The sequence below is a fragment of the Pongo abelii genome, chromosome 18, assembly GCF_028885655.2.
Source record: "Pongo abelii isolate AG06213 chromosome 18, NHGRI_mPonAbe1-v2.0_pri, whole genome shotgun sequence".
NCBI lineage: Eukaryota > Metazoa > Chordata > Mammalia > Primates > Hominidae > Pongo > Pongo abelii.
The window spans coordinates 13,057,152-13,081,762 of record NC_072003.2 but is presented as its reverse complement, the minus strand read 5'-3'; the positions used below and the strand labels follow the sequence as shown (position 1 = coordinate 13,081,762).

Below are 24,611 nucleotides of genomic sequence, written 5' to 3'. Positions count from 1 at the left end.
TGAAACAGTGTGTTTGCTCCTATGGCCAGCTCTTCCCATACTCTCCTGCAAGGTGACTTTGCCACTCCTGCATTAACATGTGAGATCTATGTCCTCTCCCTTTGAATCAGGGCTGGCCTTGTGACCTACGTTTTGGTCAGTAGAATGTGGCAGAAATGACGCTGCAGAACTTTCAAGATTGGGCCCTAAGATCTGCAACTTTCACCTTCTCACGTGAATGCTGCCTCTTGGAACCCAGCCACCTGGTAAGAAGTCTGACCAGCCTGAGACCGCCATGATGTGAGGAGGCCCAAGCAGCCACTTGAAAAGAGAGAGGGGGGTGCACATGGAAGAGCACCGAGGTGCCAGACATGCAAAGGAAGACTTCCTGGACTTCCCAGTCCACCCCCGTCCTCAGCCCATGCACACATCTGGCTGGGAACTGACTCAGCTGAAGGCTGATGTCAGCCAAGAGTCCCAGAGAATGACCACTGCCAAAGCCACACAGAACAGAACTGCCTAAGCCTTGTGTAAGTTCCTGACTCACAGAATCATGAGCAAACAAAATGGCTGTTCTTTAATCTCTGTGCTTTGGAGTAGCTTGTTATACAGCAACATCTAACCAACACACTCTGCCATGCACTGTGCACTTTAGACACATTGTCTGACTCCTTACAAAAGCCCTGTGAGTTTTGAGAATATTATGATCCCTAATACACAGATGAGGAAACAGGTAGAGAGAGAGTAATATGCCCAAAGCTCAAATAAGCAGTTAGCAGTACCTAAAGCATAGGGTTGTTTAGAATTAAACGAACTTTGGAATATAAGGTTCCTGCTCCAGGGTCATAATGAGTGATTGACAAATGTGAGAAAAGGAACAGCCCCAAGAAGCTTGCTGGTAAACTTGCTGGAAAATTGGGGCAGGGGACACAGTTCCTGTCATCACACAGTGAGTTCCTACATGACACCATTGGAGAGACTTCCCTTGACCTTCACCACCAGGAACAAGATCAGCCATGCATTTCATGGTACACAGCTGTGGACTGTGTGTGTGCACTTCCTGAGGGCCACTGCAAATACTACTACTTGTTGGTTTCTCTCTTTGCATTGGCTGCTAGGAAGCTCAGAGCCAAATCTTCAGCTGAGCTCTAAATAACACAGAGGAACTCATGGCATGAATTTTGTTTACTGAAACTACTTTGAGCAGCTTCCCATTTTTCCTATTTTTCTTTTCCCTTCCCCCTAGCTTCCTCGTGTATCTTTTTAAAATCTAGAACAAGGGTTGGAAAACTACAGCTTGTGGGCCAAAGCTGGCCCACCCCTTGTTTTTATAAATAAAGTTTTATTGGAGCACAATCATGCCCATTATTTATGAATTGTCTACGACACTCTTGTGTCGCAGTGGCAGGGTTGAGTAGTTGCAACAGAGACCATATGGCCCACAAAGCTGAAAATATTTACCATCTGGCCTTTTACTGAGAGTTTGCCAACTCCTGACCTAGAACAAGGTACATTTTAAAAATTTGCCTCAAATCCTTTTCAGACTGGGGATAAGGATGGGCAGGTGGACAGGTGAATGGACAGACAGCTGTGGTGACAATTCTGAGGACAAGGTTATCTAGGACCATGCCCACAGCCCAGGTCTCCTTAAATCCATGCCAAGGCTGCAACAAACATGGGATTGCAGAGGAAATATTTAGTGGAGACCCAGTTTGTACCAGAATGTGCAGTACTCAAAACAGCAGAATATTGTGATGTAATAGGAAATATATATTTGGTCTCTGCCCCTAATCCTTGACACAGAGCTCCTAATCCCTTGGAACTAGGGAGTCTCTTTTCTTGATAGGAGCATCTTTGGTTCTAATGAGGTGACTCTTGGTGGGTTCCTGGACAGGAACTGGTCAACAGAAGGATCAAGCCATGATTAGAGGTTGGAACTTTCAGCCCCACATCCCATCCTCTGAGAAGGGGAGAGGGGCTGGAGATTGAGTTAATAAGCGGTCATGCCTGCATGATGAAGCCACCATAGAAATCCCTGAACCATGGGGTTCACAGAGAGCTTCTGGGCTGAACACACAGAGGGTGGTGAGCCCGGAGAGGGCAGGGAAGCCCAGCACCCCTTGCCCCATACCTTGCCCTAAGCGTCTCTTCCATCTGGCTGTTCTCAAATCATATCCTCTATAATCAATGAATAAATATACGTAAAATGTTTCCCTGAGTTCTGTGAGCCATTTTCACGAATGATCAGACACAAGATGGGAGGAGGTTATGGGGAACTCCAAGTTACAGCCAGTTGGTCAGGAGGCAGTGGAAGGCTCAGAAGCAGAGGGAGGACAGGAAGAGTCTATAGGAACCTCAGTGAGGGGGAGGATCCCTCCTCCAGGAAGCCCTCCCGAGCCACTCCAGCTCTTGAGCGCTCACCAAGCACAGTGGGCAGCAGAACCTAGGTTCTTCCATTGTTATGAGAGCATTCATGGTATATAACACAAAGAATTATAATAGTCTATAAGTAATAATGTATAATAATGTATAAAGGGTGGCTCATGCCTGTAGTCCTGGCACGTTGGGACGCTAAGGCTGGAAAATTGCTTCAGGCCAGGAGTTCAAGACCAGCCTGAGCAACATAGCAAGACCCTGTTCCTACAAAAAAAGTACAAAAATTAGCCAGGTGTGGTGGTAAGCCTGTAGTTCCAGCTACTAGAGAGGCTGAGGGGAATGGTGTCTAAAGTTGGGGGCAGTCTTGCACACTTAACCTGTGGGGTCTGATGCTACCTCCAGGTATATAGAGTCAGAACTGAGATAATTTGTAGGACACCGAGTTAGTGTCCACCAGAGAATTGCTTGATGGGGAAAAAGACCCCCTTGCTCCTGGCCACAGAATTATCCTGTACTGAGCATTAAGAGGATAGGAGCAGAAAAGAGTTTGATTTTTCTGATTACACCTGCAGCAAAGATGGTAGCCAGCTATTGAGCATGCTCACTGGCCCTGGCTTTAGGAACTCACATGCAGGACTCAGTTCATCCTTAGGACAACCCTAAGAGGCAGGTGGAGAAACTGAGGCACAGAAGGGACAGTGGTCCCAGAGGCAGCAGTGGCCGAGTTGGGACTTAAACCCAAGTGCTCACCCCTGGACCCTAGGCTCCTGAGCACCCCACCATAGTGGACACATGAGTAGGTAAATATATACTCAGACATGAGACCAGATGGAGATGCACGTTCCTTGGGATCACTAGTGATTTTTGTTTCATTCCTTTTTATGTGATTATTATTATTACTATTTTAGAGTCAGGCTCGTTTCACTGTCACCCAGGCTGGGCTGCAATGCTGCAATCATAGCTTGCTGCAGCCTCCAACTTCCAAGCTCAAGCAATCCTCTCACCTTAGCTTCCCGAGTAGCTGGGACTACAGGTGCATGCCACCACACCTGGCTATTTTTTTAAAAAAATTTTGTACAGATAGGGTCTATGTTGTCCAGACTGGTCTTGAATTCCTGAGCTCAAGCAATCCTTCCACCTCAGCCTCCTGAGTAGCTAGGACTACAGGTACACCCCCCACCACACCTGGCTAATTTTTTTTTATTTTTTGGAGAGATGGGGTCTTGCTATGTTGTGCAAGCTGCTCTTGAACTCCTGAACTCAAGCAATCCTCCTGCCTCGGCCTCCCAAAGCCCTGGGGTGTGACTCAAGGTGCCCAGCCCTTTATACATTATCCTTTAAGCCATCTACAATGAACACTCTCATAACAATTCAAAAAAGAAATAAAGGGTAAAAGTGAAAAACTGAATGCCACCTGCTTTTCATGTCCTCAGTGGCACCGATGGGGCTGACTTGGGTGTGGTCTCAGAGGGACAGAAGAGGGGCCGCTGAGTGAGGATTTCCCATGTCCCAGGACACCAACCTTTTGGCCTCTGTGGTGTCCCTGCCTCCTTGCAGGCCACCTGGGGACCATTACCTTGCTGGGGTGATCTTTCCATACAGCTGCAGCCGAACAGCCCTGGGGGCACTGAGGACAGCCTGGTGGAGAAGGACACTCACACCCCAGCCCCGGCTGCTCCTCCGAGTGTCCTGGCTGGCGTTGACCTCCAGCAGAACCAGCTCCCGGCCAGACATATGCACAGATAGACACCCATTGAGGCTGCGCACTCTGTAGCGCCCGGCAACTGCCTGCACCTGCAGGGAGGCAGGGGAGGGACAGGAAGGGTCTATGGGATCCTGGGTGTGGGGGAGGGCTGCCTCCTTCTCCAGGAAGCCCTCCTGAGCCACTCCAACTTTGAGCACTCACCAATCATGGTAGACAGCACACAATTAGTAGGCAAAACGAGACAGAGGGAGGAATGGAGGAGATAGCCTACCCTGGCTCCAGCTCCTGGCCCAGGGGTACAGTCCCATCTTGTTCTTTCCACCACATGTGAAACGGGAGTTCTTATTGTACAAATGGGGAAACTGAGGCACTGAAAGCGTCACATATGCCACCTGAGTCTGCCTAGCTCTAAAACTCGTGCTGGTGCCTGAAGAGGGCTGGTAGGGGAAGCAGAGGACATCTTTGCAACTCCTCCACAGAAAAGGAGGCCCCATAGAGTGCCCCACGGGAACCAGAGGACCCAGAACTTCTGGGGTTCAAAGAGGATGGTATCTGGGTACCCATGTGGTCAGGCTGGGGTGAACATGCAGCTAGCCCCAACAAGGGTACTGAAGGGAGCAGTGGAGGGGAGCAGTGGAGGGTGGGAGCAGAGAGGCCCAAGACTCCACCAGCTCCAAGGGACCTGAGCCTCTCCCTTTACTGATCTGGGCCTCAGTTTCCTCATCTGCAAAGCAGTTTTAGCCCCATGGTTCTCAATCCAGCCTGTGCATTATAATCACAGGAAAAGTTTTGTTTTTGTTTTTTGTCTTTTCTTTTCTGAGACAGAGTCTCGCTGTGTCACCCAGGATGGAGTGCAGTGGCGCGATCTCGGCTCACTGCAACCTCTGTCTCCCAGGTTCAAGCGATTCTCCTGCCTCAGCCTCCCGAGTAGCTGGGATTACAAGCGCCCACCACCATGCCCAGCTAATTTTTTTTTTTTTTTGTATTTTTAGTAGAGATGGTGTTTCACCATGTTTCCCAGGTTGGTCTCGAACTCCTGACCTCAGGTGATCTGTCTGCCTCGACCTCCCAAAGTGCTGGGATTACAGGTGTGAGCCACCATGCCTGGCCTGGAAAGGTTTCAAAAGAATGCCTGGTGCCTCCATAGATGAACTGCTGAATAAAACACGATACACCCAGACAATGGAATATTATTTAGTGCTAATATAAAATGAGCTATTAAGCTGAAAAAGACATGGAGGAAACTTAAATGTATGTTACTAAGTGAAAGAAGTCCATCTGAAAAGGCTGCATACTGTATTCCAACTCTATGACATTCTGGAAAAAGGCAAAACCACAGACACTAAGAAGATCAGTGGTTGCCAGGGGGTGGAGTGTAGGAGGAGGGATGAAAAGGTAGAACCCAGAGGATTTTTTAGGGCAAGGAAACTGTTCTGAATGATGCCGTAACGGCAGATCCATGACATTATATGAATCTGTCAAAATCCATAGACTGGCAGGGCATGATGACTCACACCTGTAACCCCAGCACTTTGGAGACCAAGGCAGGAGGATTGCTGAAGGCCAAGAGTTGAGACCAGCCTGAGCAACAGAGCAATACCCGCATCTCCACAAAAAATTAAAACATTAGCTGAGCGTGGTGGCGTGCACCTGTAGTCCCAGCTACTCAGAAGGCTCTGGTGAAAGGATGGCTGGAGCCTGGGAGGGGAAGGCTGCAGTGAGCCATGATCATGTCACTGCTCTCCAGCCTGGGTGACAGAGTAAGACCGTGTCTTAAAAATTAAACTTAACTTTAATGTTTGAGCTGGGCACAGGAGCTCACACCAGTAATCCGAGCACTTTGGAAGGCCGGGGGCAGGCGGATCATTTGAGGTCAGCAGCTCAAGACCGGCCTGGCCAACATAGCAAAATCCCATCTCTACTAAAAATACAAAAAATTAGCTGGGTGTGGTGGCACATGCCTGTAATCCCAGCTACTTGGGAGGCGGAGGCACTAGAATCGCTTGAACCCGGGAGGCAGAGGTTGCAGTGAGCCGAGATCATGCCACGGCACGCCAGCTTGGATGACACAGCGAGACTCGGTCTCAAAAAATACTAATGATAATAATGTTTGCACTCATTAGATGACCCAGCATCCAAGCTTCCAGGGTAACCCACCCCCACTCCCCGATGAGTTCGGGGGATCGATCACATGGGTTCTGAAACCAGAATGCCTGGGTTCCCACCCAAGATGTTCCACTGGTAAGCTCCATGATCTTGGGCAAGTCATACCACCTCTCTAAATCTCAGAGCCTCACCCACAAAATGGTACAACAGTGCTCCACACCCCCAACAACAGCATCATGAGGCAACCATGAGTTAATCCACAAAGAGGGTTTAGAACAGAGCCTGCCACGCAATCATTCCACAGACATCAGCTCCTGGAACAAATGGTTAATATGATGACATTTCCTCCAATCTAAGATGCCAGCGGCTCTCAAATGGGCCGTGATCTCAGGGAACTCCACAAAATCAAAAGGTTGCTAGTGAAACGGTGACCTGTGTCAATGTGAAGCTACAGACTGACTTCAGGGACATCAACCTGTGAAAGCTCATGCCTCTAAGAATAAGCAGTTCCCTCCATTCAGCCATTCAGAGCCATTCTCGGGCTCCATTCAACTTTCTAAAACCCAATACATAGGGAATGAACAGCAGGTGTTTAAAAAAATGCTATCAGGGCTAGGGGCAGTGGCTTATGCCTATAATCCCAGCACCTTGGGAGGCCAAGGGAAGAGGGCCGCTTGAGCCCAGGAGCTCAAGGCCAGGCTGGGCAACATAGCGAGACCCTGTCTCTGCCAAAAAAAAAAAAAAAAAGTACAAAAATTAGCTGGGTGTTGTGGCACGTGCCTGTGGTACCAGCTACTCAGGAGGCTGAGGTGGGAGGACCGCTTGACCCCAGGTAGTCAAGGCTGAAGTGAGCCGTGATTATGCCACTGCACTTCAGCCCAGCCAACAGAGTGAGATCCTGTCTCAAAAGAAATTTTAAAATGCTATCAGGCTAGGTGCAGTGGCTCATGCCTGTAATCTTAGCACTTTGGAAGGTTGAAGCAGAAAGACAGCTTGGGGCCAAGACTTTAAAACCAGCCTGGGCAACATAGTGAGACCCCACCTCTAATTTTTTTTATTGCTATCAAATTAAAGGTCTGCCCCACGTCTTCTGAGGGCCTCATCCCTGTCAGGATTTCCTATTTACACCTCCACATCCTTGAATTAGCCACCCCCTAATTCCTGTGCACACACCATGCACAGCCTGCTCAATGAAGCCACAAATTTGGTGGGGGGACAGGGCTCCCACCTGGATGTCTTTCTCTACCTCCAAAATACCCGGGTCAACAAAGCCCTCTTGAAGGATTACACGGCTTCTCCCAAGCCCCAATACAGGGCAGAGTTTGAAGGAAAACTCTGTTTCTGTCCATTTTCAAGAGTGAAATACGATCCTTCACCCGCTTCAGCCTAGACCATCACTTCCAAATGATGGATGTGGAAACCTCCCGGCCATCTGTTCTTGATTCTGCAGGGGCTGTCTGGCTAAGCACAACATTGCAAGTGTGGCCTCCCTCCCTCGGTCCCCCATCCTGCCTTCCTTCCGCCCATCTCCCAATAGGCCAGCTGCTCAGAGACAACCCTTGGCAGGCGAGTCAAGGTCATCTCCAAGGGAGCAACGTCCATACCTGGAAGTTTGGAGGAAGTGTTGGTCCGTGGGGATGCGTGAGCCAGAAGAGAAATGCAAAGTCGGAGTCAGATCCATTCAGCTGGACCGAGGCCTGTTGCAGGGAGAGTTGAAGAGCGGTCAGAGGGAACAGAGAGAGAGATGCAGAACCCTAGGAGGTGGCTACTGGGCAAACGCATCCCAGAATATTCCCAAAGCTCAAACCAGAAACTTCTGTCCTCCCTCAATGTTCTTCAGCCCTCAGTCTTACTCAGGCTGTGCTATAGTAAAAGGTTGCTTAGGAAGTGACGTCCTGGATGGGGGGCTGGGAAGACCACTCTGGGACCCCCTACTCCCTGCCATGGTGCCTGCTCATGCCTCCCACAGCCACCTTCTACTTGACCTTCTACTTGACCTTCTACTTGACCGTGACCGTGAACCAGGCACTGTGCTACCAGGTTCACAATGACCGCCTCATTTAATCCTCAACACTGCTTTGCTGGGTTGCTGTTACCATCCCATTTCTCAGCTAGCAAAACTGAGGCTCAGTGGGATTCAGTAATTCACCCAAGGTTACACAGCTCGTTAACAGTGGAACTGGGAATTGAACTTGAACTTATATAACACTAAAAGCCCACTAGATTGAAAGCTCCTCAGAGACGGGAACAGAGATGGGGACAGAGTCACCCAGCAGAGATACAACCCATCCATGCTGAATGAATGCACATGAATGAACACGTCCATGGATGAACAAATGAACAGCCCTGAGTGAGTAAATATACCTACAATGGCTGCTATATATTCACCAAACTGCATTTCCTTTTCTTCCTGGACATATAGCTAAAACTACATTTCCCAGCCTCCCTTGCAGCTAGGTGGGATCATGTGATGAGAACCCAGGCAGGAATGACCTTTCTACTTATGGGTCTGGCCCATAAAAGCCTCCTGCCTAATTCTCCACTCTCTGTCCCTCCATCTGCCTGCCAGGGCAGAGCCACAAGGTGGGGAGGCCTGGATCCTGAGAGACTGCATGGAGCAGAGCCAGGCTGAACTGCACATGAACACTGGCCTTTCACAAAGAGCCAAACATTTGTTTACAACAACAGTCCATGCATCCTGACTAATCACACACACACTGCCAAAATAAGGGCTGTGCTGTTGGCTCCCCAGGGTCATGTCTCCTGCCACCTCCTCAGACATCTCATACAGGGCACCTTCATTAAAGGTTATTAAGACCCAGCCTCCCTCGGCAAGGGAGCAGGACTCAGTCTCCTGACCTGGGATGTGACGTTGTGGTTGACGGCAGCTCGTGCATCCATGCCAAAGTTGAATGTTCCTTGGGGACTCTGTCTAAAGATGATGCCCCCATCCAAGCTCAGGGCCTGGGGGAAGCTCAGCTGGGAAGAAACAGACAACACCCTTGACTTCTGCTAACAGCCAAGCTGTGTGTGGAGGGCACAAACCAGGGTCTGCCCAACCTGGGGACCCATACCTGGTAGGAATGGGCCAAGTCCAGGGCCACGCTGTGCCGGATTTCCCCACGCTGAGATCTGTCATGAAGCAAACCCTTCAAGTGCAGGACAACTTTCCGGTTGACTTTCAAAGTGGCCTCGACCTCCCTGTTCTTAGCCTGGGTGTGTGAGAACCAGAGGCACTGAGAGAGGTCTCGTCCCATCTCTACGTGCCTGCAGAAGCCACCCTGGGAATCCAGTGGTCAGAAAAAAGTGGTCCAAAAATTGATGGGTTATGGAGCAGTCTACACTCTTCCACTTATAGGACAGGAAGTGGGGTTGGGTACACAGGAATGGTAAACTCCAGTGCCTAAAGGTAAGATTAGCAGGGTGGGCTTGATGGAACAAATGTGAATGTGTCTTGTTCAAAGAAAGTGCCTTGGGAGTAGTCTATTTGTTCATTGCCGTATTCCTAATACTTAGCACAGGTTTTAGCATGTAGCAGGTGCTCAATAAATATTTGGACAAATGCAGAATCACTAGTTACAACCTGAAACCCCAAGGTCAAAGCTGTGCTAGAGTGAACGAATGAGTAATTCATAGTGGAGCTGGCAGAAGAACACTCATCCCACAATGACATCCATGTCCTCATCACTGGAACCTGTCAATATGGGACCTTTCATGGCAAAAGAGACTTTGCAGTGTGACTGGATTGAAGATCTTGACAGGAGGAGGTTATCCGGGTGGCCCTAAAGTAATCACAGGGATCCTATGAGAGGGAGGCAGGAGGGTCAGAGTCACACAGAGCCTGGAAGATGCCACGCTGTTGGCTTTGAAGGTGGAAGAAGGGGCCATGAGCCAAGGCATGCAGGCAGCTTCCACAAGCTGGAAAAGGAAAGGAAATGGACTCTCCTCTGGAGCCTCCAGAAGGAACACAGCCCTGCTAACACCTTGATTTTAGCCATGTGAGATCCATTTTCGGCTTCTGAATTCCAAAACTGTAAAATCTGTGGCGTTTTAAACCACTAAGATTGCAGCGATTTGTTATGGCAGCCACAGCAAACTAATATACAATTACTCCATCATTTATTCACTCAACAACCATTTAGCTTCTGCCACAGGCCAAGTACACAGTAGCACGTTGCCATCTTTTCCTACCCGTGTTGACTGAGAAGTTAAAAATGCCTGCCAAGGAGCTTTATCATTGCAGTGCATCTTTAAAGGGTGCTCGGCTTTACTTTAGAACCAAGATGGAGGAAGGGAAATAAGGGTCCAAGAGGGGAGAAAAATGTATGTCATTAAACAGCTTATTTTATTTTATTTTATATTTTATTTTATTTTAGAGACAGTCTCGCTCTGTCGCCCAGGCTGGAGTGCAGTGGCATGATCTCGGCTCACTGCAACCTGCACCTCCCAGGTTCAAGCGATTCTCCTGCCTCAGCCTCCTGAGTAACTGGGATTACAGGCGCCCGCCACCATGCCTGGCTGATTTTTTTTGTATTTAGTAGGGATGGGGGTTTCATCACGTTGGTCAGGCTGGTCTCGAACTCCTGACCTCAAATGATCCGCCTTGCCTCGGCCTCCCAAAGTGCTAGTATTACAGGCGTAAGCCATCTCGCCCAGCCTAGACACGGTTTTAAAAAGAGCAGACAGCCAAATTATATGAAACTAAACGACTGCCATTTACTCAGTCAGAGCCTGTTGTTGTCAGCTGGGATTTGAGGCCTGGTGTGGTCACACCGTCTGATTTTCTTCTTATAAACCCTGGAAATCTGGATTTTACTCAAAATCTTCTGATTTTCAATGGTAGCAATTAATTTCCTTAAAAAAGTTAAATGCTAAGCAGACCAAACAAAACCCATCTGCAGGTTGAATTTGGCCCATGGCGCCAGCTCTGCAATCTCCGGTTTAAGAAACAGCAAACACCATCGGGAGCCACTTCTGCAGGTGTCTGAGGCTGTCATCCTGCCGTTTGTTTCTCCCTAGAAGCTCCAATAACTGTACTACCTTATCCCCAGGGAGCCACACGCAGCCTCGTTTAACTAATGATGAAGGGAGCCCCCAAGAAGGGTGGGTCTCAATGCTCAACAGCTGCCTGGTTCACCCTCCTTCCCAGGGGCTGTTGTGTATCTTCCAAAGAGAAACGGCCGGGCGAGGTGGTTCATAGCTGTAATCCCAGCACTTTGGGAGGCTGAGGTGGGGGGTATCACCTGAGGTCAGGAGCTCGAGACCAGCCTGGCCAACATGCAGAAACCCCATCTCTACTAAAAGTACAAAAATTAGCCGGGTGTGATCGTGGGCACCTGTAATCCCAGCTACTCGGGAGGCTGAGGCAGGAGAATCACTTGAACCCAGGAGGCAGAGGGTGCAATGAGCCAACATCGCGCAGCTGCACCCTAGCCTGGGCAACAGAGCGAGACTTGATCCTCAGTCTCAAAAAAAAAAAAAAAAAAAAAAAAAATGATGGGAGGGGTCTGTGCATGAATCTGGCACATGGAAGTTGCGGTGAGCTGAGATCAAGTCACTGCACTCCAAACTCCAGCCTAGACAACAGAGTGAGACTCTGTCTAAAAAAAAAAAAAAAAAAAGAGAGAGAGAGAAACAATGACTATCTTCCTTGTACACAGTAGATGCTCCATAAATGCTTGCTGAAAAATACGGTGCTTTCCCAGAATATCAACTCCTCCTAGAGGTGTCAGGAAGAAGACCTGGATAGGGTTCTAGTAGGCATTTTACAACACTACACTGTAATCCTCACAGCCACTGTGTAGAGATAAGCACTGCTGCTCCCATTCTGCACACAAGGAAACTCAGGTCCAGAGACATGAAATAATTTGCCAAGGACACACAGGCGAAAACAAGTTTCACCCCTAGGGAGCCACATGTCAAGACCCTCAGCCAGGTGTGGCGACTCTTATCTGTAATCCCAACACTTTTTTTGACACCAAGTCTCTCTCTGTCACCCAGGCTGGAGTGTAGTGGTGGGATCTTGGCTCACTGCAACCTCCGCCTCCCAGGTTCAAGTGATTCTTGAGCCTCAGCCTCCCGAGTAGCTGGGATTACAGTCACCCACCACTATGCCCAGCCAATTTTTATAGTTTTCTAAGTAGAGATGGGGTTTTACCATGTTGGCCAGGCTGGTCTCGAATGCCTGACCTCAAGTGATCCACCCACCTTGGCTTCCTAAAATGCTGGGATTACATGTGTGAGCCACGACACCTGGCCTAATCCCAGCACTTTGGAAGGTGAGGCAGGAGGATCCCCTGAATCCAACAGATCAAGACCAGCCTGGGAAACATAGTGAGACCTCCATCTCTACAACAAATTTTAAAATGAGCTGGGCGTGGTGGTGCACACTTGTGGTCTCAGCTACTTAGGAGGCTGAGGTGTGAGGATCACTTGAGCTTGGGAGGTCAATGCTGCAGTGAGTGAGCCATGATCGTGCCCCTGCACTCCAGCCTGGGTGACAGAGCAAGACCCTGCCTCAAAAAAGACCCTCTAAGTCAGGGGCCAGCAACTACAGCCCCTGGTCTAAATGTGGCCTGTTTTTGCAAGTGAAGCCCTGTTGGGACACAGCCACGCCCATTCATTACGTATTATTCACCGTGCTCTTGAACTGTAACGGCAGTTACGAGTCAACAAGATCTGAACCATGTGGCCCATGAAGCCTAAACTAGTTACTATCTGGTTCTTTCCAGAAAAGTTTGTTGACCTCTGCTCTGGATCCTGGCATGCAACGGGTGTTAAACAGCATCATGGCGGCAAGTATTCATTGAGCACCTACTATATACCAAGCCCTGTGGCTACGGTGGTAAAGTACTCATGGAGATCATGAGCTTTCCAGATTAGCAGACGAGCCAGGGATTGATGAATCACACAAAAATAGAACTGGGGCCAGGTACGGTGGTTCACACCTATAATCTCAGCATTTTGGAGGCCAAGATGGGAGGATCGCTTAGAGTCCAGGAGTTCAAGACCAGCCTGGGCAATATAGCAAGACTCTGTCTCTACTAAAAATAAAAATAAAAAATAACCAGGTGTGGGGGTAGTGTGTGCCTGTAGTCCCAGCTGCTTGGTAGGCTGAGGTGGGAGGATCACTTAAGCCTAGGAGGACAAGGCTACAGTGAGCCGAGATTGTGCCACTGCACTCCAGCCTGGGTGACAGAGCGAGACTTTGTCTTAAAAAAAAAAAAAAAAGAACTGGGATTTGTAATAGGTACTAAAGGCAAAAGATAAAGGGCAAGCTGGGTGCAGCGGTAATCCCAGCACTTTGGGAGGCCAAGGCGGGCAGATCACTTGAAGTCAGAAGTTTGATCCCAGCCTGGCCAACATGGTAAAACCCAGTCTCTACTAAAAATACACAAATTAGCCAGGAGTGGGAATGCACGTCTGTAATCCCAGCTACCCGGGAGGCTGAGGCAGGAGAATCACTTGAACCTAGGAGGCAGAGGTTGCAGTGAGCTGAGACTGCACCACTACACTACGGCTTGGGTGACAAAGTGAGACTCTTTCTCAAAAAAAAAAAAAAAAAAAAAAAAAAAAAAAAAGGAAAGAAAAAGATATAAGGCATCGCTAGAGTAAGCAGGGGTGTGTGTGAGGTGGTCTGGGGGTCAGGCGAGAGGATGCTTGAGCTCAATCCTAAAAGATGAGTAGAAGGGAGGAGGCAAAGCTGAAGGAGAGGGTGACGGCTCCAGGCACACAGGACATGCAGAGGTCCCAAGGCAGGAAAGAGCCAGGCGAGGAAATGCAAAGAGGCTGGATGAGGCGGATGCAGGCCACGAAGCAGGGCTGAGGGGACAGGACTGGGGCTTTATCCCGAGAGGGGCTGTCAGAGTTTGAGAGCATGTGGGTGGCAGGGTTGTGCTGGCCTTTAGAAAATCTCCCTCTGACTGTCACATAGACTGTACTAGGGAGGACCAAATGAAACAGAACCCAGGCAGGTAAACCTTTTTTTTTTTTTTTTTTTTTTTTTTTGAGGCAGTGTCTCACTCTGTTGCCCGGGCTGGAGTGCAGTGGCGCGATCTCGGCTCACTGCAACCTCCACCTCCTGGGGTCTCCTGCCTCAGCCTCTGGAGTAGCTGGGACTGCAGGTACCCACCACCACGCCCAGCTAGTTTTTATATTTTTAGTAGACACGGGGTTTCACCATGTTAGCCAGGGTGGTCTCGAACTCCTGACCTCAGGTGATCTGCCCTCCTGCCTTGGCCTCCCAAAGTGCTAGGATTACAGGTATGAGCCACCACACCTGTCCAGGAGAACTTTGTGTGTGTGTGTGGTTCGGGGGCCGGGGAGTGGTGTCTGAGTCTTGCTCTGTTGCCCAGGCTGGAATGCAATGGTGCAATCATGGCTCACTGAAGCCTCAACTTCTTGGGCTTAATCAGATCCTCCTGCCTCAGCCTCCCCAGTAGCTGGGACTACAAGCACATGCCACCATGCCTGGCTAATGAAACAAATTTTTTTTTTCTTTTGTAGAAACGGGGTTTCCATACGTTGCCCAGACGGATCTCAAACTCCTGGTCTTAAGCGATCTTCCCACCTCAGCCTCCTGAGTAGCTAAGATTACAGGTGTGAGCCACTGCACTCAGCCCAGATAACATGTTTTTAATCCTACCGAGAGATGATAGCAACTTGAACCAGGGCTGAGTGGGGTGCAAAGGTCTCTGGGGTCTCCACTCTTACCGTCTGATTCCAAGTAACCAGGCACCCCTCTGTGTTCCTGGGGATGACTTTGCCATCATATGGATGTGTCAGACCTGCACAGACCTGGGAGGGACAACCACATACATGTACACACGCATGCAAGGAGTGAGGAGGCAGCTGGGGCCTTCCTCTGGCTCTCAGGCCCCTTCCCGGCTATGCCCTGGACCCACTCACATAGGGGTGTCCGGCCTGGCAGCCCAGGACCACGGTTTGCAGGGTTTCCTCTCGGCCATTCAGGACAACCCTAGTCTCCAGGGAATAGCGCTGGTGTCGCCTATCAGCCGTGAAGGTCTCCTGCAGGAGGAGGCTCTTCGGGATGGGCAGGTGCAAGGGGTGCCTGGTGTGCAGAGGGAAAAACAGGTCAAAGCCATTAAAGCAGCTGGCAGTGTCGGGGGACAATTGTGCCCCACGGTCTCAGCCTGGGCCTGTCACGAGCTTGCAGAGTTAAGACTCTGCCACAGAGAAGAGAACATCAGGACACCTGGCAGCCCTGTGCTTTACAATTTGGCATCCAGAACCCTTCACTACCTCACTGCGTCAGCGAAGTGGGCATGGCTGGGGTCCCCGTCACCACTTGACAGCAAAGACCCAAGGGGATAGACGACACACAGCATCTGGTGTCACACAGACTGGGACTAGAATCCAGGCACGGTCTTTCACTAGCTGTGTGACCTTGGGAAAAGGACTTGACTGCTCTGTGCCTCACTTTTCCCATCTGTAAAACGGAGGCTAAAATAATACTGATCGGACACAGTGGTTGGGATTAAAAATAACATACATGAAATGAACGCAAGCTCCCCAAGGGCAAAGGTTTCTGACGCTCCAGTTCTCTGCCATTTTCCACATGCCCAGAAGAGCACTTGGTCCATAGCATGTGCTCAATGAATGTAAACAGGATAAAAACAAGAACGAACACTCTACAAACGATGCTGCTGTTCCTTTGTCATCACTGCTGCTGTTTAGGCTGTAGGTGACTTAACTAAGGCCACACAGCTGCTCAATGCATAGCCTGGAGTCCAAGATGGTTCTGCTCGTCCCAACCTCGTGCTGTTCCCTGCACACAGGGAACTGCTTTTTAATGAGCTCTGTCTCTAGGAAATGAGAAGACTCCCCAAGCAAGCTCCAGGCTAGGATGATGAGACTCTAACTTCTGCTCCCACCTCAGCAACTAATGGAGGGGGCGAGGAATGTGGGAGCTTTCAGGGGAGGTGGCTCTTCTCTGGGATTTGGGTTCCATCTGGGCCCCAGCAAGTCAGCAGGGATTCTCCAGGTAGCTCTGCCCATCCTTTTCCCCCTGGGGACCCTCCATGCTGCAGAAGGAGAAATGTGCAGGGGTGTCAGCTGAGGAGAAGGGGCGCACTCACCTAAGGAGCAAGGTCCCCCGTTTCTGGTACAACATCCTGTCTTGCCTCAGCTCCTCCAGCTCTCCCTCCAACTGCAGGCCCAGAGGCTGGCCCTGGGCACCAGTCCGCAGAGCCGTGAGCGACACCTGGGTCTTCCGGGGCTGCAACAATATCCAGGCTGAAGAGAGGGACGGGCCAGCAGGACCAAGCTGCAGACCTGCCTTGCAGGAAAGCAAAGGGTAGCCCCCCACAACCTGCCCATCACCCCCAGAAATGACTATCCGAGAACAGCTACTGAACTGGGCCATAGCCTCCACCCTGATCAGACCACAGGATCCCACCGGCGTACCACCACGGCTAGAACTCCCTAGGTACCTAGGGGGAACAAAGAACTTAGACTTCTCAGCTAAAGGATGCCAAGCTTTGCTCCTGGATCTGTGCTAAAGTGACCAGGGTCCATTTCACAGGCCAAGAAACTAAAGCCTGTCTGGGCATGGTGGCTCATGCCTGTAATCCCAGCACTTTGGGAGGCTGAGATGGGAGGGTAACTTGAGCCCAGGGCTTTAAGACCAGCCTGGGAAACAGCAATACCTCGTGTCTGCTAAAACAAAACAAACAAACAAACAAACAAAAGTCAGTGATGCATGGTGGCATGGGTGGCATGTGCCTATAGTTCTAACTACTTGGGAGACTGAGCGGGGAGGATCCTTTAAGTCCAGACGTTCGAGGCTGCAGTGAGCTATGACAGCATCACTGAACTCCAGCCTGGGCAACAGAATGAAACTGTCAAAGAATATATAAGAAAAGAAGGAAAAGGAAAAAGGAAAAGGAAAGAGAGAGAGAAATAGAGGCTCCAAGAGGCCCAATGTCACAGGCCAAGCCAGTAGCACAAAGCCCTTTTCCATCCCAAGCAGGGAGAGAGGTAGGAGACCCAGGTGAGGGATTCGGTGGTCTCTTGGCTGCACGGGCCTCCTGGGCTCTTACCCCCTCCAGGTGCCTGTAGGCCGCTGTTAGGTTCAGCTCCTGCTGGGGGCCTTTCAACCAGCAGTTCAGGATCTTACGGTCCTGGCTGTTCTCAGCATGGATCTCTCCCTGCACTGCCGCGTTCCAGGCTGACTCAAGTTCGCTCCAGCTGTGGAAGAGGCTCTGTGCCAAGACTGTCACTGTGGAAACCTGCAATGAGGTGAGGAGGGGGACCAAGGCCTTTGCACACCCTATTTCCTCCCCCGGGATACCCTTTCATCTCTTTCCTGCTTGGTGAACTCCTCTTCATCCCTCAAAACCCCTTCAATGCCATTTCTCTGAGGCCTAACCTGACTGGTGCAGGTAGGCTAGTTTTCTCTACAGGGCCTTGAGACAAGAAGAAAAACTCCTCTCTGTTGCCCCAACCCTGAGCAGAAATAATTTCCTTTCCTCCTCTTCAGTTTGGGGAGGGAATCTGATCTCGCTGGGCCGCGATTACTAGTAGCCAGGGTGTCTCTACCCTGAAGGGCACATGCTGGCAGGTGGCCTTCTCTCCCTGCACCATCACCATGGTCTTCGGGAGTCCTAGGAAGAGCTGGGTGTGATCTGGCTCGTTTTGGAGCTGGGGGAGGTAGGCCATTTGCAGCCACCACCCTGGCACAAGCCCTGCATGGGATGGTTCCCTGTTGGCCACCATCCTTTGTTCACACAACTCAGGGGTCTCACAAGGAGAAGTGACAAGGACAAGACAGGGTTTGGGCGTGGCTGAGCCTCCAACCCAACACCAGAACTTCATAACACTTTGTCCCATGTCACTGATCCTCAGTTCCCCACCATCAACTTCCCCATTTCCTAGGATGGCACTTCCATCCCGCCAGATGCTTGGGCCAAGACCTCAGAGCCATTTATTTCCTTTCCTTCACTCCTTCCTCACCACTAGTCCATCAGCAAATCTGGCATCTCCAGGATGTGGACACTTGCCGGCACCTCCACTGCCACCACCATGGGCCAGGCCGCCAGGCCCTCTGGTTGGGTGAAGGGCAGGGGCTGGCTAGTCGACCGCACCTCGCTCTCCTGTCTTGGCATCCTCTGCTACACAGAGGCCTCCTCATGGTCCCTAAGATTACCACCGCCCTTGACTCCAACCTGGTGCCACCCAGTCCTGCCTCAGAGGGGACTGTGCTGCCCTCGGATGAGCCCAATCAAGGCCCGGACCTTCCCCACATCCACGCATCACCCAGTGCAGGGGAAACAGTCCACCCGCCAGCCTCCCTCAGCCCTGCAGATGACACTCATGGCTTTTCTCCCAAACCTGTTCTTGCTTCTGCACCAAACGTGTGCAGAGAAGCAACATCATGACAGTCAGTAGTTGGCATCAAACCGACTTACGTCCTAGAAATTTTCACTCTGTTTTTTTGGCAAAAGCCGGATGTCCATCTGTTTCCAAAGTCCTGTTTGACTTGCTTTCCTATTTTATATTTCTCTCCCCGTCAGCTGCCAAGCAGAGATATGGGAAATCTAGATTTTCTTTTTTTAGGTCTAATTCTTCTACGTCACTTAGGAACTAAACTCTGATAGTTGTAGGCACTGGGAGGGCCAGACTTCACACATCTGTGAGCTGCTATCTGCCCACAGGCCTCAGCTTTTATCCGCCTCTGCACCAGAAAAAGATCTCAGTGGCAGGGGACCAGACATATGTTGGGGGCCGAGCACTGCTCACCCGGAGGTAGGTGGTAGCTGGGGTGTAAACCTGGATCTTGCCTTCCCTGTTGGGGCCCTGACTCCTGCAGGCCACGCTGACCACCAGGTCCTTTAGGGTCCAGGCCTTGCCCAGCGTTAGCTCCAGGACAGCTTGGAACACAGCTCGGTGTGGCCAGTATAGCCTGTGAGCTACAGAGACCATCAGCCATGGACTATCCAGGTTCAAGGCTCCTGCAAGGGACAAAGAAGGAGAATCTGGTACGCGGGGTAGAGAGGAAGCTTCTAGCAGGCAGCGAGAGGTCCCTAGAGTCTCATCACAGCCGCAATGGACAAATCTGAAAACTGGGAATAATTAGACATGAGGGAACTTTTTAGGACACTGGTAATGTTGTGACTCATGACAGGTGTTTGGATCACCCAGATGTATACACCTGTCAAAACTCATCCAATCGTACCGTGGAGATTTATACATTTCACTCTGCTTAATGAAACACATGCTGAAACGTTTAGGAGAGAGATGTATCAACGTCTACAATTTACTTTGAACTGCACGGAAAAAATAAGAGGGCTGGATATGCGGAGAGAGAGGTGATGAGGCAAGTGGGGTCAACTGTTAATAGCAGAACCTATTATGAGAGGATGCTGGTAATCACTGTACCATTCATCCAACTCTTCAGAATGCAATTTTTTCATAACAAAACATTGGAAGGTCAGGCGCAGTGGCTCATGTCTGTAATCCCAGCACTTTGGGAGGCCAAGGCAGGAGGATCACTTGAGTCTAGGAGTTTGAGTCTAGCCTGGGCAACAAAGTGAGACCCCATCTCTACAAAAAATACAAAAATTAGCCAGGCACGGTGGTGCTCACCTATATCCCAGCTACTTGGGAGGCTGAGGTGGAGGCTGCAGTGGCTGTGATGGTGCCAATGCACTCTGGCGTGGACAACAGAGGGAGACCCTGTCTCAAAAAAAAAAAAAAAACAAAAAAAAAAACACAGCTAGAAATGGTGAGGGCTGTGAAGAAAAACAATAAAGAAGGAATTTGATAAAAACTGGGTAGGTCAGCAAAGGCTTCTAGGAGGAAGTGACAATTTACCTGATACCTAAATGAAAGACAAGGGGGAGCTGATCAAAGGGGCAGGCAACCCACCCCTGCCGGAGACAGGAGATTTACTGTCTGGGGAAACTGAGGCACACAGGCTCAGATGCAGGGACAAAGACACAGTGAGGGGAGGGAGGAGCCGCAGAGTAGAGAACAGGGAGACATTGAAGAGTGGGCAGTCTGGTCCCTGCCCAGTTGCTCCCTTCCCACGGGAAGTGGGAATATGGCACCACAGAAGAACAGAAGGAACGCACGGATCCCTGGAGAGCCAGGTCCCCACCCAGTTGCTTGATTGACAGGGAAACCCACCAGTCCGCACATGCCCCCACCTATACATAGCGCCTCTTTTCAAACAAGTTTTGAGTCTCCAATTAGTTTTCTATTTCATTCACGTTCTTTCATGGTGATAAAGATCTTATTTCACTTCATAGATCACAGTTGCGATCTGGCAAACTCGGGCCCTCCAGAACATCTGTCTGGTTGCTCAGTTTTTTTTTTTTTTTGCTTTTGAAGTCATGGTCATTCATTTATTTCTCATTACATTGGGCTGGGCCAAGAGTCATGTGCCAGTGTATAGATTATATTATTCTGTTGCTTTCACACAGAATTGCGATCCATGTTCCAATTGTCTCCCAAGTTCAAGACCTGGATCAGAACCAGAAGAGAGCGGCCACTGCTGCCAGAGGCTAGGGGCTGCTGGAGGAAAGGCACGAAACAGACCTAGAGCTGACCACACACAGGGTTCATGATCAAGGGCGACCCTCTGGGTACCCGAGGATCCTGCACACAGCTCATGGGTGGGGGAGCCCACAGAGGCCCCTCAAAGTGAATGGGGATGGCACAGGCCTGGGTTTGGAACTGCGGAGCTGGAAGGACAACTGCATCTGCCCAGGCAGGACCTGAAAACATGTTGTCCTTCCATTTGTATCTCAAAATCCTGCGTAGAGTCTTTCCATGAGGACAGGGCCAGGGCTGGCTCCTGGGCCTCTGGGTGGCCTCATGGGTCGTCCAGTAAAAGTCCTGCAAACTTGTCACCATCTGGGGACATTCCTGCCAGTTCTTCTCCATGCCCTTCTGCGTGAGACACTAGGCAACTGCTTTAGGCCATTCATGATTCTTCTTCCTCAACTCTTCAAATTCAGAAGATTTCTAATCTTTTAGGAAGCTTTGGATCTCCAGTTACTCCAAAGATGAATTAACTGGTCTGATGGTTTTTCTGGTTTCTCGGTTTCTTTTTCCTTTTTTACTTCCTGGGGGCTTCTAGTCATTTTAGTCAGATGTCTCACTTTCTCCACTTTTATTCCTGAGTTTTCTCCCGGGATCCTTTTTACGGCAGCCTTAGGGCCTAATCCTGGGTTGGCAGAGAACTGGCACTCACTATCCCCTAATGGTATCCAGGAGAATCAAGAGGTGGCCAAGTGTGGGAATGTGTTCTCTCCTCTCTGTTTCAGCAGGTCTCTTACTGTAAGTTTTATAAAAGGATTTTAAGGAGAATAGATTTTTTTAAACAAACTTTTAAATCTCTGCTCCAGAATATGAGATCCCTAACTTTGCTAAACTGCTGGTTTTAATTAAGTCCTCAGGCAGTTTCTGAGTACACTCAAAACATAATTATCCTGTTTGAAAACAGGGTAACCAATATTTTGAGCAGCCGACTCAAACATAAGCACATATCCAAGGCTGGCTTAGCATTTGGGGGAAAGCCTTCAACAGGAAATACAGAAATAAAAAGAAAAAAGAAACTCAGAGGAAACAGATAAAACTCCCCGAAATTCTGTAACTTATACTCTAAGAGAAGACAACTGCATTCGTGGAACAGGAGGCTCTAAGAAAGGAACAACAAAAAAAGAGCTCTTGAAAATATAAGATAATCCAAAATAAAAATGCTAGTAGAAGGGCTGGCATATGAAGTCAAGGAAATTGGCTCTTGAACAGAACCAAAGGACAAAGAAATAGAACAAAAGAGAAACAAGGAGGCCAGGTGCGGTGGCCCACACCACTAATCCTAGCACTTTGGGAGGCGGAGGCAGGAGGATCACTTGAGCCCAGGAGTTTGAGACCTGCCTGGGCAATATACTGAGACCCCATTCTCCAAAAAATAAAAAGAAAAAAAGACAAAAATAAAAACAAGTTTGAAAAGAGAAACAGAGAAAACATTAGAAGCTCAGTTTTCTGAGGACCAACATCTAATCAATAGGAATTTCAGAACAAAGAAAGGAAATTATCAAAGAAACTGTAACAGAAAATTACCCAGACCAAAATGACATGTTTCCAAATTGAAAAGCCCTATGCTAAGGACCCAGTACAACGGAGGAACACAGATCCATACCAAGGTACCTTGTAATGAGATTTACCACCACCAGGACTAAGACAAGCTCCTAAAAGCTTCTGAGACAGTGAGAAAAGGGTCACATACAAAACATGATAAATCAGAAAAAGCATCAGATCTCCCAATTAATTCAAAACAATGGAGCAATGCCTTCAAAATCCCAAGAGAAAATTATTTCCAACCTAAAATTCTCCACTCAAACTGTCCCAGTAGAATGAAGACATTTTCAACATTTAGGGTCTCAAAATGTTTGTATTCTGTGATGGGTTAAATTGTGTTTGCCCAAAAGATTAATTGAAGTCTTAATCCCTAATACCTCCCAATGTGACCTTAACTGAAAATGGGATCATTGCAGATATCATCAAGTCAAGATCAAGTCATACTAGAATAGGACAGGCCCTTAACCCAATAGAACTGATGTCTCTATTAGAAAAGAAAAATCTGGACACAGAGACACACACACAGGGAGAATGCCATATGACAAAAGAGGCAGAGATTAGAGAGGATGCGGTTATAAGCCAAGGAATACCAAGCTTCAACACCCATCACCAAATGCTTGGAAAAGGAAAGGGAGAGTTCTCTCCAGAGCCTCAGAGGGAACATGGCCCTGGTGGCTCCTTGACTCAAACTTCTAGCCTTCAGAACTGTGCAAGAACAAATTTCTGTTGTTTTAAGCTGCCCAGTTTAGTAATTAGTTACAGAAGCCCTTGGAAATGAATACACCTCCCATCTCTGCTTTCTCTGGAACCTACTGAAACACATACTCCATCAGAACAAAGGAATAAACCAAGAGAGATGACACAGGTTTAAGAAAAAGGGGTTGTGACCCAGAGAAGAAGTGAAAGGAATTCCCAGGTTGATGGAAAAGGGAGGCTGCAGAACCATAGCTGTGCAACTGGTCTACTTTGGAGCAGGACTCAGGCTCCAGGAAGAGGGTCCCCCAGAAAAATATCAGAACTAATTGAAGTCAATGAACAATCTGATGTGTCTGACCACCTGGAAAAAAGTTTTGCGATGCTGCTGAAAATTCTGTAATTAGTAGGCAAAAATTATAGAAAACTAATCAAGTAGAAAAATAAAGGCAATTACAAAACTCCAGAAAAAAACAATAAGTCACCATGATAGGACACCATATATCTCAGCTATGTAAGACATTTATAGTTATAATTGGGTAAGCATCAGATGTTAACAAAAGGTAACTCTTTTAAGAAAATGGAGGGAAATATGTATTTGAAAGGGGCACCAATCTAAGCGTTAAATTCTTATCCTCTCTAGTAAGAAACCTATGGAGAATGCCTAAAGCTGAAAAATCAAGAAATAACAGCATGATTATATTATTTTAAAATATGGAGAATATAAACAGAAAAAATGGCTAAAAGAATTTAGCATGCTTACTGTTTTAAGCAAGACTTGGGGTAGGGGCCAGGCACAGTGGCTCACACCTATAATACCAGCACTTTGGGAGGCCAAAAAGGTGGATCACTTGAGCTCAGGAGTTCAAGACCAGCCTGGCCAACGTAGTGAAACCCCGTCTCTACTAAAAATACAAAAATTAGCCAGATGTGGTGGCACACACCTGTAATTCCAGCTACTCAGGAGGCTGAGGCATGAGAATAGCTTGAGTCTTGGATGCAGAGGTTGCAGTGAGCCGAGATCGTGCCACTGCACTCCAGCCTGGGTGACAGAGTAAGACTCTGTCTCAAAAAAGAAAAAAAAAAAAAAAAAAAGAAAAGAGAAAGAAAAACAAACAAGGTAGGCAGATGTGACACAGAGGATGTATAAACTTTAATCAACTTTTATAAACTTTAATCTTTTAGATTAAACTTTATAAACTTTAATCAACTTTTAGAAAACGTAGTTCAAGTCTATACAAGAGCAGAGAGCATAATATGATGAGCCCCCATGGGACCCAGCTTCAACAATGAGCAACTCACAGCCGAATTCACTTTTAAACAAGGTATTGCTTCAATAAAAATAAAAATTGAAAAAATTGAAAAAAAAATTTGTAGATAAACTATGGTGAATCCTTTTTGTTGTTGTTGTTGTTTTCTGAGGTGGAGTTTCACTCTTGTTGCCCAGGCTGGAGTGCAGTGGTATGATCTGTGCTCACCAAAACCTCCATGTCCTGGGTTCAAGCGATCCTCCTGCCTCAGCGTCCCAAGTAGCTGGGATTACAGGTGCCTGCCACCATACATGGCTAATTTTTGTATTTTTAGCAGAGATGGGGTTTCACCATGTTGGCCAGGCTGATCTTGAACTCCTGACCTCAAGTAATCC

The 24,611-nt window shown here is 48.7% G+C and overlaps 1 protein-coding gene across 2 annotated transcripts in view; it reads right to left on the bottom strand.

Annotated features, from left to right (window-relative positions):
* LOC100440962 (uncharacterized) overlaps positions 1–24,611 on the bottom strand; it is a 129,372-nt gene that overhangs the window by 58,661 nt on the left and 46,100 nt on the right. For both annotated transcript variants that reach the window (XM_054534705.2, XM_054534707.2), the window contains exons 21-29: positions 18,926–19,137; positions 17,227–17,415; positions 16,264–16,403; positions 15,074–15,236; positions 14,879–14,962; positions 9,241–9,378; positions 9,026–9,145; positions 7,771–7,863; positions 3,932–4,149 (exon numbers count right to left, since the gene is read on the bottom strand). In XM_054534705.2, the coding sequence (XP_054390680.1) occupies positions 3,932–4,149; positions 7,771–7,863; positions 9,026–9,145; positions 9,241–9,378; positions 14,879–14,962; positions 15,074–15,236; positions 16,264–16,403; positions 17,227–17,415; positions 18,926–19,137 (1,357 nt within the window). The remainder of the gene's footprint in view (positions 1–3,931; positions 4,150–7,770; positions 7,864–9,025; positions 9,146–9,240; positions 9,379–14,878; positions 14,963–15,073; positions 15,237–16,263; positions 16,404–17,226; positions 17,416–18,925; positions 19,138–24,611) is intronic.